At 37.0% G+C, this 13,705-nt stretch overlaps 1 protein-coding gene across 1 annotated transcript in view; it reads right to left on the reverse strand.

The window, feature by feature from the left end:
• Window positions 1-390: 390 nt before the first annotated feature.
• LOC107693079 (neuronal PAS domain-containing protein 3-like) overlaps window positions 391-13,705 on the reverse strand; it is a 185,108-nt gene continuing 171,793 nt past the window's right edge. Inside the window, exon 4 of the mRNA XM_016492323.1 lies at window positions 391-482. Within this exon, the coding sequence (XP_016347809.1) occupies window positions 391-482 (92 nt within the window). The remainder of the gene's footprint in view (window positions 483-13,705) is intronic.

Consider the following 13,705-nt stretch of genomic DNA (forward strand, 5'->3'; position numbering starts at 1 on the left):
TTGAGTCAACACTCAAGGAAAATGTACAAATAATGATCATAACTATTTATCTCATAAATAAGAGTATTGACATGGCTTGAAGGCAACATCAAATTTGTCAAGAAAAATACAACCACCCCTTTGAAAACAGTCATGCAAACCTGTGTGACCATGTGAAAAAATAAATAAAAATAAAATTAAAAAATCAGCTCAAACAGACCTTTTTTCTTTTGCCTAAATAAAAATTAGAGCACCTTTATGAATGCATACACACCTGTGTGCATTACATAATTTATGCATTTAAAATATGCATAGTATGATCTTCATACCCAGTGTTGATCTCATGTTAGTCCCAACCCAAGAGCATCAGGGTGTTTCAGTTGAACAAAGACAGTGGAAACCATTGGAATCTCATCTTACCTGCAGGATGTGGCTGCCAAGGTGAGGCTCAAAGATCTCCGCGGCAACAGTGCTGGGGCTCCGCCTCCGCTGGGACCCGATAGCTGCGGAGAGAAGCACACAGCATGAGCGCACTGTGTCGGCATGCGCATGCACACGCACGCACACACGCTTCCACTTTAAATCCGACCCGACTTGGAAACAAAATCCGCCTGTGCGATTTTAAACAGATACGGTAAACTGTTGAGCAAACACTTCCGCCCCAATAATACTAAGCCCCCGGTACTGTAAATACACAGATGCAAATCAAAGCCTCGGAACAGCTCCCTTCTGCATATTCAGCCGGGCTCGGCGCTACAAAGCCCGCTGTTTATAGCAGGACTAATATCACGACAACCATTGAGCTGCAAAGCACCCGGAGAACAGCGCCCTCAGGGCATTTTTTCCAAGTTTCCAACTTTAAAGTCGGCTCAGGCTCTGCTAAAAAATGGCCTGGGGTGATTTCAAACTTAACAGACCTTGTCCCACCAGAGCTCATTATAGAGAATTTTATAACAAAGTGCTCTGTACTTAATTTTCCAAGCCTAGCCAGGCGTTCGGGTAATGTTGCTGAATTAAATGCAATTAATGATGTAATAAAGCACTGAACGGCCATTAAGGATTCTCAAGGACCAGCAGCAAACAATGCTTGCCGTTTGGGGAGGGTGCAACAGGACAGGAGGACGTCGTGCCCCAGGTGAGCAGCACAAGAGGGCCCGAGACACAAATGAGAGGCCTATGTCCTTCAGAGAGCCTCAGGCTGGGTAAACACACTTTTCCCCTCCGGTAATGCTTTCAGCGGTAAGCCCTGTGTCCGCCCCGGAGGAACGTTCGTGCCACAACATGAGCGGGAAGGGCAGCGGCAGCTGGAGGAGAGAGAGAGAGAGAGACGGGTTCTCAGCTCTGTCCCTGGAGCGCCGGGGGTCAGTAGCCGCCACTGCAGGTGGAAACACAAACAGTCCCGAGCCGGTGGGACTCGGACACTGCGGCTCGCAGCGCACAGCAGAGGGAGCTCTCACGCTCTGAGGATCGCACAGAAAACATGCACACATACCTGCACATCAAATACTGGGTGATACACGCATTTGTGCAAACGCAATCAGTGCAACCTGAAGCTCAACACACGTGTGCTTAACACACTAGAGCTTTTGGGACAAACGGAAGTCTGTCTGATGTCGAGTTTGGTTTGAAAAGATTTGGCAACACAAACAGGTCCAAAATTGATGCTTGGCAAAAAACGAATGTGAATAAAACTGGACATCGACAAGTAAATGAAACTAACCTACAGTAGGAACTTTAACATAATACATGGTAACATATAGGGCTGCACGATTAATCGCATGCGATATTTAACGCGCATCTTATCAGTAAAGCCGGTTCTGTAATCAGCGGTAAATCTCCATCACCTGCGGGCTTTCACATTGAGCAGCATTAACTACACAGAGCTGTTGTTCACTGATGAGCTGCGCTAAACCACGTTCATATTCGCGCGATTTTTTGCGCAGCTCATCAGTGAACAACGGCTCCGTGTAGTTAATGCTGCTCAATGTGAAAGCACGCAGGTGATGGAGATTTACCGCTGATTACAGAACCGACTTTCTGACAAGATGCGCGTTAAATATCGCATGCGATTAATCGTGAAGCCCTAGTAACATATTTAATTGTAAGCAAACATTTACTGTGAGTTTTTTCCCAATAAATAAAAGAAAACAAGTCCCACACAGTAAATACACTGTAAAATACACACACACACAAAAATATCAAATTTAAAATAAATTAAAAAAGAAAATAAGTCCCGCACAATACAGTAAAGACATTGCAAAATAAAATAAAATATAAAGTATAATTATAAAATGTAATTAAATTAAATTTAAAAGAAAATAAAAGTCCTGCACAATACAGTAGACACCATAAAATATACAATAATAAAATAAATTAAAACATAAAATCAAATTTAACTAAAATAAAATGTAAGACGTCCCACACAATATAGTAAAAACACTGCAAAATCGAAAATAAAATAAATTAAAAAATTTAATTAAATTAAAAAGAAAGTCCCACACAATACAGTTGAAGATGCTGCAAAATCGAAAATAAAAAATTAATTAAAATAAATTAAAACAAAATACATTTTAATTAAATTAAAAACGTCCCACACAATATGGTAAAATACATTAAAAAAAAATGTAAACAAATAAAAATAAATAAAATAAAATGCAACCTGAATGGAACCCAGTGTGAACACAGCATATAATGTGCTCTAGCAGACATCTGAACCCAAACACCAGCAGTCCAAGTAAGTCAATGAAGAATATACCAAAGTTAAGAGGTCACTTGACCAGCTTCAAATTACCCTCCTCTCTGTACTTAAAGACGACATCTCCAGACAACAACTCTCATCACACAAGGATCCTCGCTTAAGACCACCGCAAGGAAATCAGCCACACGTCCTCCAAATTCCTTGACCTTGAGGAGCTTTTCAAACTATAGGCCTAAACTCTGCGGTTAATATTTCATAATGAAAAATGTGAACATGTTGAACTGCAGATGAGCTTATCGAAACAAAGTGCAACCAAGTGGGTTGAGTCTTAAAGCCTAATCTGTCGCATTCTGAGACCCTCGCACCACAGACAGATTTCAAGTGCATTGAAAACAACAAACAAAGGCATCTTAAACGACTCTGATGTCCCCTGGTTTAAGCACACTCGATACTGTCCAACGATAAGACTATGCGACTGTGTCTCCATCCCTCTGCACAGCTGTCCGAGCAGCCAGAGAGATGAATATAATTGCATATTGATCTCAGGAATTATGCTCTATTAATCTGCTTCATTTTGCTCGTGACGCAAATGATATATGAATAAAGAGCTTGCGGGAGCACAGAGGCAACACAATGTCTGTCCTGCAATGATTCTCCATAATACATCTTCTCCGGTTTAGCTCCCTGCCACGCCAGATTGAGCACATTCAAATATATTACGCCGAAAACGCGAGCAAATACATCACAGCTGCTCTAATAAGTCCCGCACAATACAGTAACAGCACTGAAGAACATACAGGATTGGTGTATTGAGAACTGGGATTTTGTCAAAGACATAGAGGCTGATGTTATTTCATTCAGAGTATCGCAATTCCAAAAACGCAATATTCCAATGTCCTTGACGCCAATTCGTGGACATGCAAATGGACAGTCTGCATCAGATATAGACTAATAGCATTTTATTATGAGACAATATTGTTTCCATTTGACACTTTCAATATGTAACGCTAGTCCTCAATACCCGCCACGCCACAAACAGCATTTGGTGCAAGACTGCAATAAATGCAATTTGTTACTCGCCGCAGTGGCAATTTCAAATCGCTTGCGCTATTAGAAAGTCAATTTAACTTTCACTTTTATAAGTCAACATTATTGCTATTGTTAATTTATTTCTCATTGAATGCGAAATTGGCAGCAAGGCATCAGACTGTCATTTTAAATCTGCAATAATTTCTCGTGAAGCTTAGACCTCTTATTCCCTAGTCGTGGATTATTGGAGCTAAATGCCAGTCCCTGGCTTCACCAAAGGCTCAGGGGCAGGTACTGTTACACAAATTGCCAATTCAATTAACGGAGTGTAGACGCTCAACTGGCAGCTGGCATGCAGGACGGCTATTTTGGCAAGTGTCAGGCCTAATTCATCAAGCTGTCAATGCTCTCGTGGTCGGAAGCCGCGGACGACGTCAAAGCCGTGGACGGCACAATGGGAAGTCGCATAATCCAGCGAAACTCATGTGTTAAGGAATGCTAACTCACATGCTAACCGGCCACACTTGAGTCTGCGGCGATCAGATGAGGCTTTCAGGATCTAACCAGGACTGTAAATGTGTTTTCCAGGAACTAGGGAATATCAGTCAAAAAACTGTTCATTTCAGTAAGTAAACCTGTCCCTTGACACAACTCTTTTAGTACAGGCAATGCCTAATGTTTAACCAACTCAGTTCACATGCAAAGAGGTTAGCCAATCATAACAGCCATAAAAAGTCATTTGCATACATAATTCTTACATTCACAGTAGAAAAAAATAGCATGTTTACTCATGAAAGAGAGAGGGTGAAAAATATTCACATAAAACTCAAGAGTGTTTTTCATGTTTCAAGAAACCCCTACTATCATTAAAAGTAAACTTTAAAATTGAAAAGAAAAAAAAAGTAGGCTATGGCCCATAACATAAAATGTATTTACAGAAGAAAAGAAAAAAAGATATTAAGCTATTATAAAATATTATATTATGGGTGTTTTCACAACCATAGGTAGTTTAAAAACATTGACTATCATTGAAAGTTTAACTTTAAAATAAAATAATAATAATAATAATCAAAAATTGTGTGAAATGACCCATTTAAGCAAACTGAATTCACCGCCCATTTTTACTTAAATAAACAAATGCATTTGCAGTTAAAAAAGATATTAAAGTATTATAAGTAATATTATTTTAAGGTTGTTTTCAGACTTATATTTACTTACATTTCAATTAAAAATACTTAAATATAATTAAAATGTAATTATTTTAAATTATATTTACTTATGTATTAAGAGTGTTTTCAGACTCATACCATTAAAAGTAGACTTTAAAATTTAAATATATAATGATCAAAAATAATTCACAGCCATTTTTACTTGTAGAAACGGATACTTTTCAAGCTGATTAAAGGTATTAAGATATTTATTAAGATATTATATGAAGGATGTTTTTAGACTTATAGTTGGTTTGTTTTGTTCCAAAAGGAGGGACTAAATTGTTATATTTATTATTATTATATTATAATAATTATTAATTATTGTTGAATCAGAGGTGGTCTCAGGTTTGTTTTTATTGTGGATCCAAGTGTGATTGCTGAGATCATATATGTCTAAAAACAAACTAAAGTTCTGAATTGAATGTAGTAGTAGTAGTAGTAGTAGTAGTAGTAGTAGTAAAAAAAAAAAGTGTAGGATAGTACTTAATTTAATCTTTTACAAATAAATTTGTTCATGAAATGTAATGTACCAGAATGGAGCGTTTGGAGGAGAGGAGATAAGTAAAAGGGATTCATAAAGTCAAGTGAAAAAGTCTGCACAGTAGGACCAGGAGACTACATGGGGTCATTTCTGATTTCATGGTGACTTTAAATTACATTTCTAATTACACTGATTTCAACTGAACAATGTCAGATTTCTCCCATGTTTCACCTGGTTCATTTGCTTCAACGTCTGCTCTCATTAGACAGGAGTGAATCCCGTCACGCCGCAATTGATAAAGCTCAAGGTGATCTCCGATCAGGACTGAACGGCCCATCGTGCACACACACCACAACATCTCCTGCACTTGTGTAGTTGCATGTAAAAGCGCAGCGAGTTAATGAAATGATGAGACCAAACAGAACACAGCATGTCATTAACTTATTCAGAAAATTACAGACTCTTCGTTTCATTGTTCGGTCGTCTTTGAATGCAGCAAACGTCCCTCAAAGAGGAGGGCGGAAACCCAAGCCTGCATTTCAGAGAGAAACGCTTCATCGCAAAAGAGCCACGCTGATATTCACGAGATTATAAACCAACACCACAATACTGAGAAATCAGGGCAAATGGAAATTAGAGTTCAACGTTTCACTGAATCCATCAAAATCTACATTAGGGGAATTGAATTACACTTCCAAGAGCTCAAATGTCTAAATTTTCTTTTCAGAAAAGGTCCTGAAAATCAAAACTTTCAGGTGTCAGGAACCAAATGGTCATAAAATGAAATAAACATTGGCATATTTATCATAAATGTGCCAAATAATATGCCAAAATAGGGTTACTATGTATAATTGAATTGTATTGAATTCACACAGATATATGCACAGAATACACAATACCTTATTGATACAATACATAATAAAAACAGTTTGAATTCTTAAATGGGTGAAACTTTAAATGTAGTTTTTTAATATGTCAGCTGCTCTATATCACAAAACGATGGAAGCCCGTTTCCGTCACTGAATAAAAAATAAAAAAGTTTTTTTTATTTACTTTTTTTCTCAGAACTGCGTGATACAAAGTCGCAATTCTGACTTTTTTCTCATCTCACAATTGCGAGTTAAAAAGTCATAATTGTGAGATATAAACTCGCAATTGCGAGTTTATATCTCGCAATTCTGACTTTTTTCTCATCTCACAATTGCGAGTTAAAAAGTCATAATTGTGAGATATAAACTCGCAATTGCGAGACAAAGTCGCAGTTCTGATAAATAAAGTCAGAACTGCGAGATATAAACTCGCAATTGCAAGACAAAGTCGCAATTCTAAGAAATAAAGTCAGAATTGCGTGATATAAACTCGCAATTGCGAAACATAAAGTCGCAATTCTGAGAAATAAAGTCAGAACTGCGAGATATAAACTCACAATTCTGACTTTTTTTCTCGCAACTGCGAGTTTATATCTCGCAATTCTGACTTTTTTTCTCAGAATTGTGAGATATAAACTCGCAATTGCGAGTTATAAAGTCAGAATTGTGAGATATAACCTCGCAATTCTGAGAACATATCAGTCTCTCCCCCCTCAAAATTGGACTTTAACTCACAATTACGAGTTTATATCTCACAATTCTAAGAAAAAAAGTCAGAATTGTGAGAAAAAAAGTCAGAATTGCGAGATATAAACTCGCAATTGCGAGAAAAAAAGTCAGAATTGCGAGTTTTTATCTCGCAATTGTGACTTTATATCTCGCAATTCTGACTTTATAACTCGCAATTGCGAGTTTATATCTCACAATTCTGAGAAAAAAAGTCAGAATTGCGAGATATAAACTCGCAATTGCGAGAAAAAAAGTCAGAATTGCGAGTTTTTATCTCGCAATTGTGACTTTATATCTCGCAATTCTGACTTTATAACTCGCAATTGTGAGTTTATATCACACAATTCTGAGTAAAAAGTCAGAAATGTGAGATAAAAAGTCGCAATTACCTTTTTTTTATTTTTTATTCAGTGGCGGAAATGGGCTTCTATACAAAACACTGTATGTATTGATCTATCCAAACAATTCAACAGTAATACTCTATATTTTCCTACATTTCAAACCGTAAGTAAAATCTCCCGTTGGTTTTCCTTCCCACCCGGTGTCCTTCAATCCATAATCTGCCTCTAAAGTTTTCACAGGCCAAATGTCTTTACATAATTTACTGTAGTTGGGATAATGACAGGGCTGGATCGCTCTCCTCGCGCAGGCCTCTGAATAAGTGATGCCCGTGAAGATGGAGGTTGAAACATTTGTTTTAATTAGTTTCTTTTAACGTCTTTGACTGGTTTAAGTTTTCATGATGATGTGTTCAATAATCCATGCTCATCTTTTCTCCTCATTTATATCATCAAAATTTAAGCCGCTTCATTCTGCGCTAATGACGCCTCGCTCATCCACTCTCTCTCACTCTCTATGCAGCTCTGCTCCAAAACCTGCCCATCGTAGACCATTTTTAAAAGACCCTATGAAATCAAAAATGGGTTTTGTGGCTTTTAATCCATGTCTGTTAATGATTAATGTCCTGCACAACTGTTCAAATTCCTGTTCAAATAAGAAATACGCCAACACAAAAAAGCAAATTTCTCATTAATGGATTTCATGGAATTCCATGTCTACTGTATATACAGTCTGGGTAGATTACTTACAAACTGTAGTCCATTGCTGATTACAAATTACATTATGAAAATTGTAGTTAGTGACATAGTCTGGATTACACTTATTAGGTAATGTAGTCTGATTACTTTTTGATTGCTTTCAGATTACTTTTGACCTAACTTGTTTATCACAAAGACTTGGGATTATTGTGTACCATATTGAAAACAAAAGGAGAGAAAAAAACAAAAACAAAGCGAATGCAAATGTATTTTATTCTTTGTTATCAATATCATGATCAAATATTGCATTAGGGTTTCCCAATCTTTGCTTCATGAAAAAAAAAACTGTAGGTTGTTGATGAAAAACTGATAATTAATGAAAAGAATTAATGTCAATGTGACCAATGTGACCATCAACATCAGAAAATCATGAACATGCAAATATGCTGTTAAATTATTGAAATCTCAAGGGGACTTCAAGTAAATATTTTAGGTCAAAGGGGTCAGCTCTCAATAAGTTTGGAAATCATTACATTTTAAGAACAAACATTAATAAAGATAAAAGAAGATATAACATAGCCAAAGTCTTGTCCAGAATGGTAATATGAATAATTAGTGGAGGTCACTGGATGCATTGTCATTGCGTTGGCAGTGTTTAGTAACTTGCATAATTATTAGTCTCATGTATGTAAGTGGTAGGTTATTTAGAAAGGAAAATTTGAGGTGCAATAAATCATGAATAATTTACTGCCATCGTGTGAATAATATGTAATCATGTAATCCATAAAAAGTAACTGTAATCTGATGATGAGCATTATATATTTATACACACACTGTCAAAAGTTTTTTAAGATTTTTAATGTTTTTTAAAGAAATCAAGAAGTCTCTTCTGTTAAGCAAAAACAGTAAAAATTTGAAATATTTTTACTATTTAAAATAACTGTTTTCAATTTGAATATATTTTAAAATTTTATTTATTTATGTGATTTCAAAGTGGATTTTTTTGCATCATTACTCCAGTCACATGATCCTTCAGAAATCATTCTAATATTCTGATTTGCTGCTCAAAAATTTGGATCTTTCTATTCATCAAAGAACACTGAAAAAAAAAAACTCCAAATCTTTCATAACAGTTACGCTGTTGCTTTCATGCAGAAACATGTATTTATCTGCACCATAATTAGCTCTGCAACAGGAAGTCATATGATCGATGCATTACAGAGTAAGTGTGCATCAAAAGCTCCCAAACCCTGTTCACTAGTCTGTCTGTGCTCAGCCTCAGTGTGACTGGTATCATCCCTGCGCCTAAAACACATGAACGCATGCGGCACAAGTGGAAATCTCCAGCTCAGTTGCTACAGAGATGTTAGATTACACCTTGAAGAGGTGCTCAGTGAGGAATAATTGTCTATGGAAAGCTCGTAGAGGCTCTGAAGTCCCCGCTGAAGTGATTTGGTATTTTATCATTGTGCTATTTCCTCTCATCACGAGCAGAAACAACTGTGTCAGATACGGAGATAAGAGGGCCGGGGGAGCGCGGGACACAAGCTCTCCAGCTGACAAGCACTGTCCACTCACGATCCATATCAAAACCGACAGAGAGCGAGAGAAAGAGAGCGTCATCATACTCACAGCTCACATTATCCTCAAAGCAGAGCCATTTCAAGAACAAAACCCATTCATTTCCACCGCTGCAGCAAAAAAAACGAGGAAAAACCAGACGGTAGTAAAACACAGTGAACGTACACCTGCTGTTTTAACTGGAAAAACTTGAGAACGCTGAATGGTGGAGCTGGTCATTTGACAGTGACTAAAGATAATGGTGAAAGACAAGGCTGAAACCACGCTGTGATTCTTAAAGCCTGTCGCCGGTCAATGCTTTTGTGTCAAGTCACTCACAAACATTCCTGCTGAAAAAACAACTTAAACCACTGAAAAGTGACCAAAACACCTCTAAAACCAGCTATTGGACCAGCCTGACCAGGCTTCATATATACAATTAAACAAGTTAAATGCATATATGATTATTTGCTTAGAAAAGACCCTAAATGAAGACATTATAATACTTAATAAATACTAAAATATTCTTAAAAATAGCAATATCAATCAAATCAAATCCATATCGTCTTCAACATGAAACAACATCCACAACATTTTTTTTCCTAGCTTATAAATGATCATTTAAAGACAACATAAAAACTGACATTTTATTTCTTAATAAATGCATCTGGTCTTATTGTGAACGGGGAAAAAAAGCTTTTCATAATCATCCATCAAACTATAGTACATTTTTCCACCTCCAAAACAACTTTCCTTTTTTCTCTAGTGTAATCAAGGCCACGTGGATAGAGAAACATAATTAGAGCTGTCAATCAATTAAAAGTATTAAAAAAAATTATTACATGACAAGCTGAATAATTAATCAAATTAATTGCATATATGAATATTTGCTGAGAAAAGACCCTAAATGAAGATAATTATACCATCTTATTATTTTTTAACTTTTTATTTTAAAATTATATTAAAATTATTATTTTGTTTTTAAATATTTAATTAATCATAAAAAAATGAATAATTCAATTAATAAAACAGCTTTAAAATTACATTAACCAATAATATCAGTTCAATCAAATCCTTTTTGACACTCACATTTGATCTTCTTCAGGATAAAGAATCATGCACCAGGTCAGTTTGATTTCATGTAGACTTTAAGTCAAGGATGCTGTGCTGCTCTCTCGTTCTCATGAGAGGCCGATGCTTTATTCTGACACCTCCGAAATGCGTATGGATCTTTAGATCCTGAGAGTCCCGGTTGCTAAATGCAGCTATCGATAGTTTGCTCTGACGGGGAAAGGCAAAGGAGGACGAGGTATTGACATTGACCAGCCCAAGCAAGGTCAAGTTCAGGGGGCAACGCAACTGAATCAATACCACGGGATGAGCAAAAGAAAATAATGGGGGGAAAAAAAGCCTCATCTAATTTGGAAATGCATTCATTATGGCAAACCGCATTAAAGCACAAGGCAGGCTGCCTGCGCTGCCCTCCAGTGCAGCCATACAGATAAACAATCCATTACCAAAGTGCAGCAGCAGGCTTCTCTTCAGAAACCCAACCGAAGCCGGCCAGGCCTGCAGGACGCATGCTGCGGGACGGTGGACAACTGTACCGGATTCAGATGGCTTTCGGACTTGAGAAATGTGGGAAAAAATAACAACACGCCAACACTTCTTAGTGTTTTCCTGCAAAATGAAGCATCCTGATTGGTGGATTTCCGTAGGTTTGCTGAAGAAGCCCCAGAAATCCTGAAGCACTTGGTCAGCACTCGACTATTAACTTTGCTTACACTGTTTAATAATTCACACGCTGATGAGGCCGAGGGAGAAATTCTCAGCATGGATGATCCAGTCAAACGGAATACAATATTAAGACATTAACACAAGCGCTACAGAAAATAAAACAACTTGCTGAATGAAAGACCAGACTTTTCCACTTTCCTCTAGTTTTGGAGCGGTTCTTTATACTGAAACACATAACGGCGGATGTCATGGTTGAGGTGTGTTCTGTGAGAGGCTGAAGGAACATCAAGGCCGCTCTATGCACCATGAAGTCTGTGTTTCCCAGACACTTTCCTCTCACAGCTCACGATTGAAGCATTACATGCGTCTAACAGACACGACACTAAAACTGCCCCATCTCACCGCACACACATCAAAACGTGTGCTGAAGCGCCGCCATGTTGTCCTCCACAGATGTCCTTGACTTCAATACATCCTACCTGGCAAAATGCCCAAGACTAAGACAGTTAAGCAGATTCTGTATTAATGTACAGCCATCAAACAAAAAAAAACAACAACAGAAAACAAGTGATGTATTAATATCTCAATAGTTTCTCCTGGCTGAAATCTTCTCCAGAGAATAAATCTCCAGTAATCTCAAATGCATCTCCTCTAGAGTTCTCTAGTTTATTTTATACTAATATAATACTAATTATTAAAGCAATAAGCCCCAAGAAGGGGGCTTCACGGGGATTATTGCTTTTATAAAACGGTTATTCCATACGTAGTAAGGTTTCACAAAATAAAACAGAGCAAATAAAGTGTAATGATATTAATAAAAACAGTATTCTTCCACCAAACAATGTAGTTCCTCAGAATCAGTTGTGGTTGCAACAAAGTGGTTGCCAAGCAACAGATAAACGTAAACAAAGGTGTATGGCCACGTTCACACAGCAGCAGAATACGGTTGTCAGTCCTGTATTTGAGTCATTAATACGGTTATGTTCACACACAATTCGGTTATTTACGGGTGTGACAACCGCACTCTGTAACTGAACTCACACCTGTAAATTTTCAGGACTCACAACCGCATTCTCAGAACACACGCACTGTGTGAACGGGTCTGAATACTTTCCGTACCCACTGTATATAATTTTTTTTCTTTCTTTCTTTATAGAAAAAAAAATTAGAAAAAAAGGAACAAGAAATACTGACCCCAATATGTAATAAATAAATAAATACAAATATATATTTTCATGTGATTTTAGTTGAAATCGTATTGACCCAAATTGAATATAAACTAATCTAAGTGGGAAACATATTTGATGTGTTATACTTAAAGGGGTCATATGATGCGATTTCAAGTTTTCTTTTCTCTTTGGAGTGTTACAAGATGTTCGTGAATAGATAAGATCTCTAAAGTTGCAAAGACTAAAGTCTCAAACCCAAAGAGATATTCTTTATAAAAGTTAAGACTGGCTAAAATAGCAAAAGAAAAACTCCACGATAGTGTCTTCATGACTTTCGATAAAAGGAAAAAATTGAGAAAGACTGAAAACGGCAGTCAAAAGAGAGAATGATGTAAAATTTACCGTCCCTCCCATTGACGCTTAGCGTAAACTCTTAACGAGAGGAGTTTGTTCTGTGCCCAAATTAACACACCTGGTTGAAACAGGTGAGGAGTTGTCCAGGGGGTCACAGCTCTGATGGTTTACCCTGATGTAAAACCGGCCCAGGCTCCAAGCATGTGATGGGACACGGGTTTTGAGTCAATGACCATGTTCACACAGCAACAGAATACGGTTGTCAGTCCTGTATTTGAGTCCTTAATACGGTTACGTTCACATGCAGATCGGTTATTTACGGGTGTGACAACCGCATTCTGTAACCGAACTCACACCTGTACATTTTCAGGACTCACAACCGCATTCTCAGAACACACGCACTGTGTGAACGGAACAGGACTGGACTATTAGTTGTCTGTCACGTCATACAGTGCGAGAGGGAGCCGCTCTGCCGCACAAACGCGTGTCTAACATGTGTTACGATAATATGCCTGTTATGGAAAAGCAGCAGCCATTCATTATTTTTTGAACAGTCAAAACGAACAGTAGTTGTTTAAAACAGATTTTTTTTGGAACATTATAACTCACTCAAATCACTTTAAATCCGTTTAATTTCATAACAATCGGATAAATTTATTTTCAATGTAATTCTATCATTTCTTCTGATAATTTACAATATATATATTTTAATATATACGTAAGAATAAAAAAGTATAATAATATATAATATTATATATACATAAAATTATTAGTAAAACTAAAAAATAATAAATAATAATGAATCAAAAATAAAAAGCTTTACATTTTCATGTTATTTCAGTATTTCAGTTG

The sequence above is a fragment of the Sinocyclocheilus anshuiensis genome, unplaced genomic scaffold (assembly GCF_001515605.1).
Source record: "Sinocyclocheilus anshuiensis isolate Anshui unplaced genomic scaffold, SAMN03320099.WGS_v1.1 scaffold222, whole genome shotgun sequence".
Taxonomy (NCBI): domain Eukaryota; kingdom Metazoa; phylum Chordata; class Actinopteri; order Cypriniformes; family Cyprinidae; genus Sinocyclocheilus; species Sinocyclocheilus anshuiensis.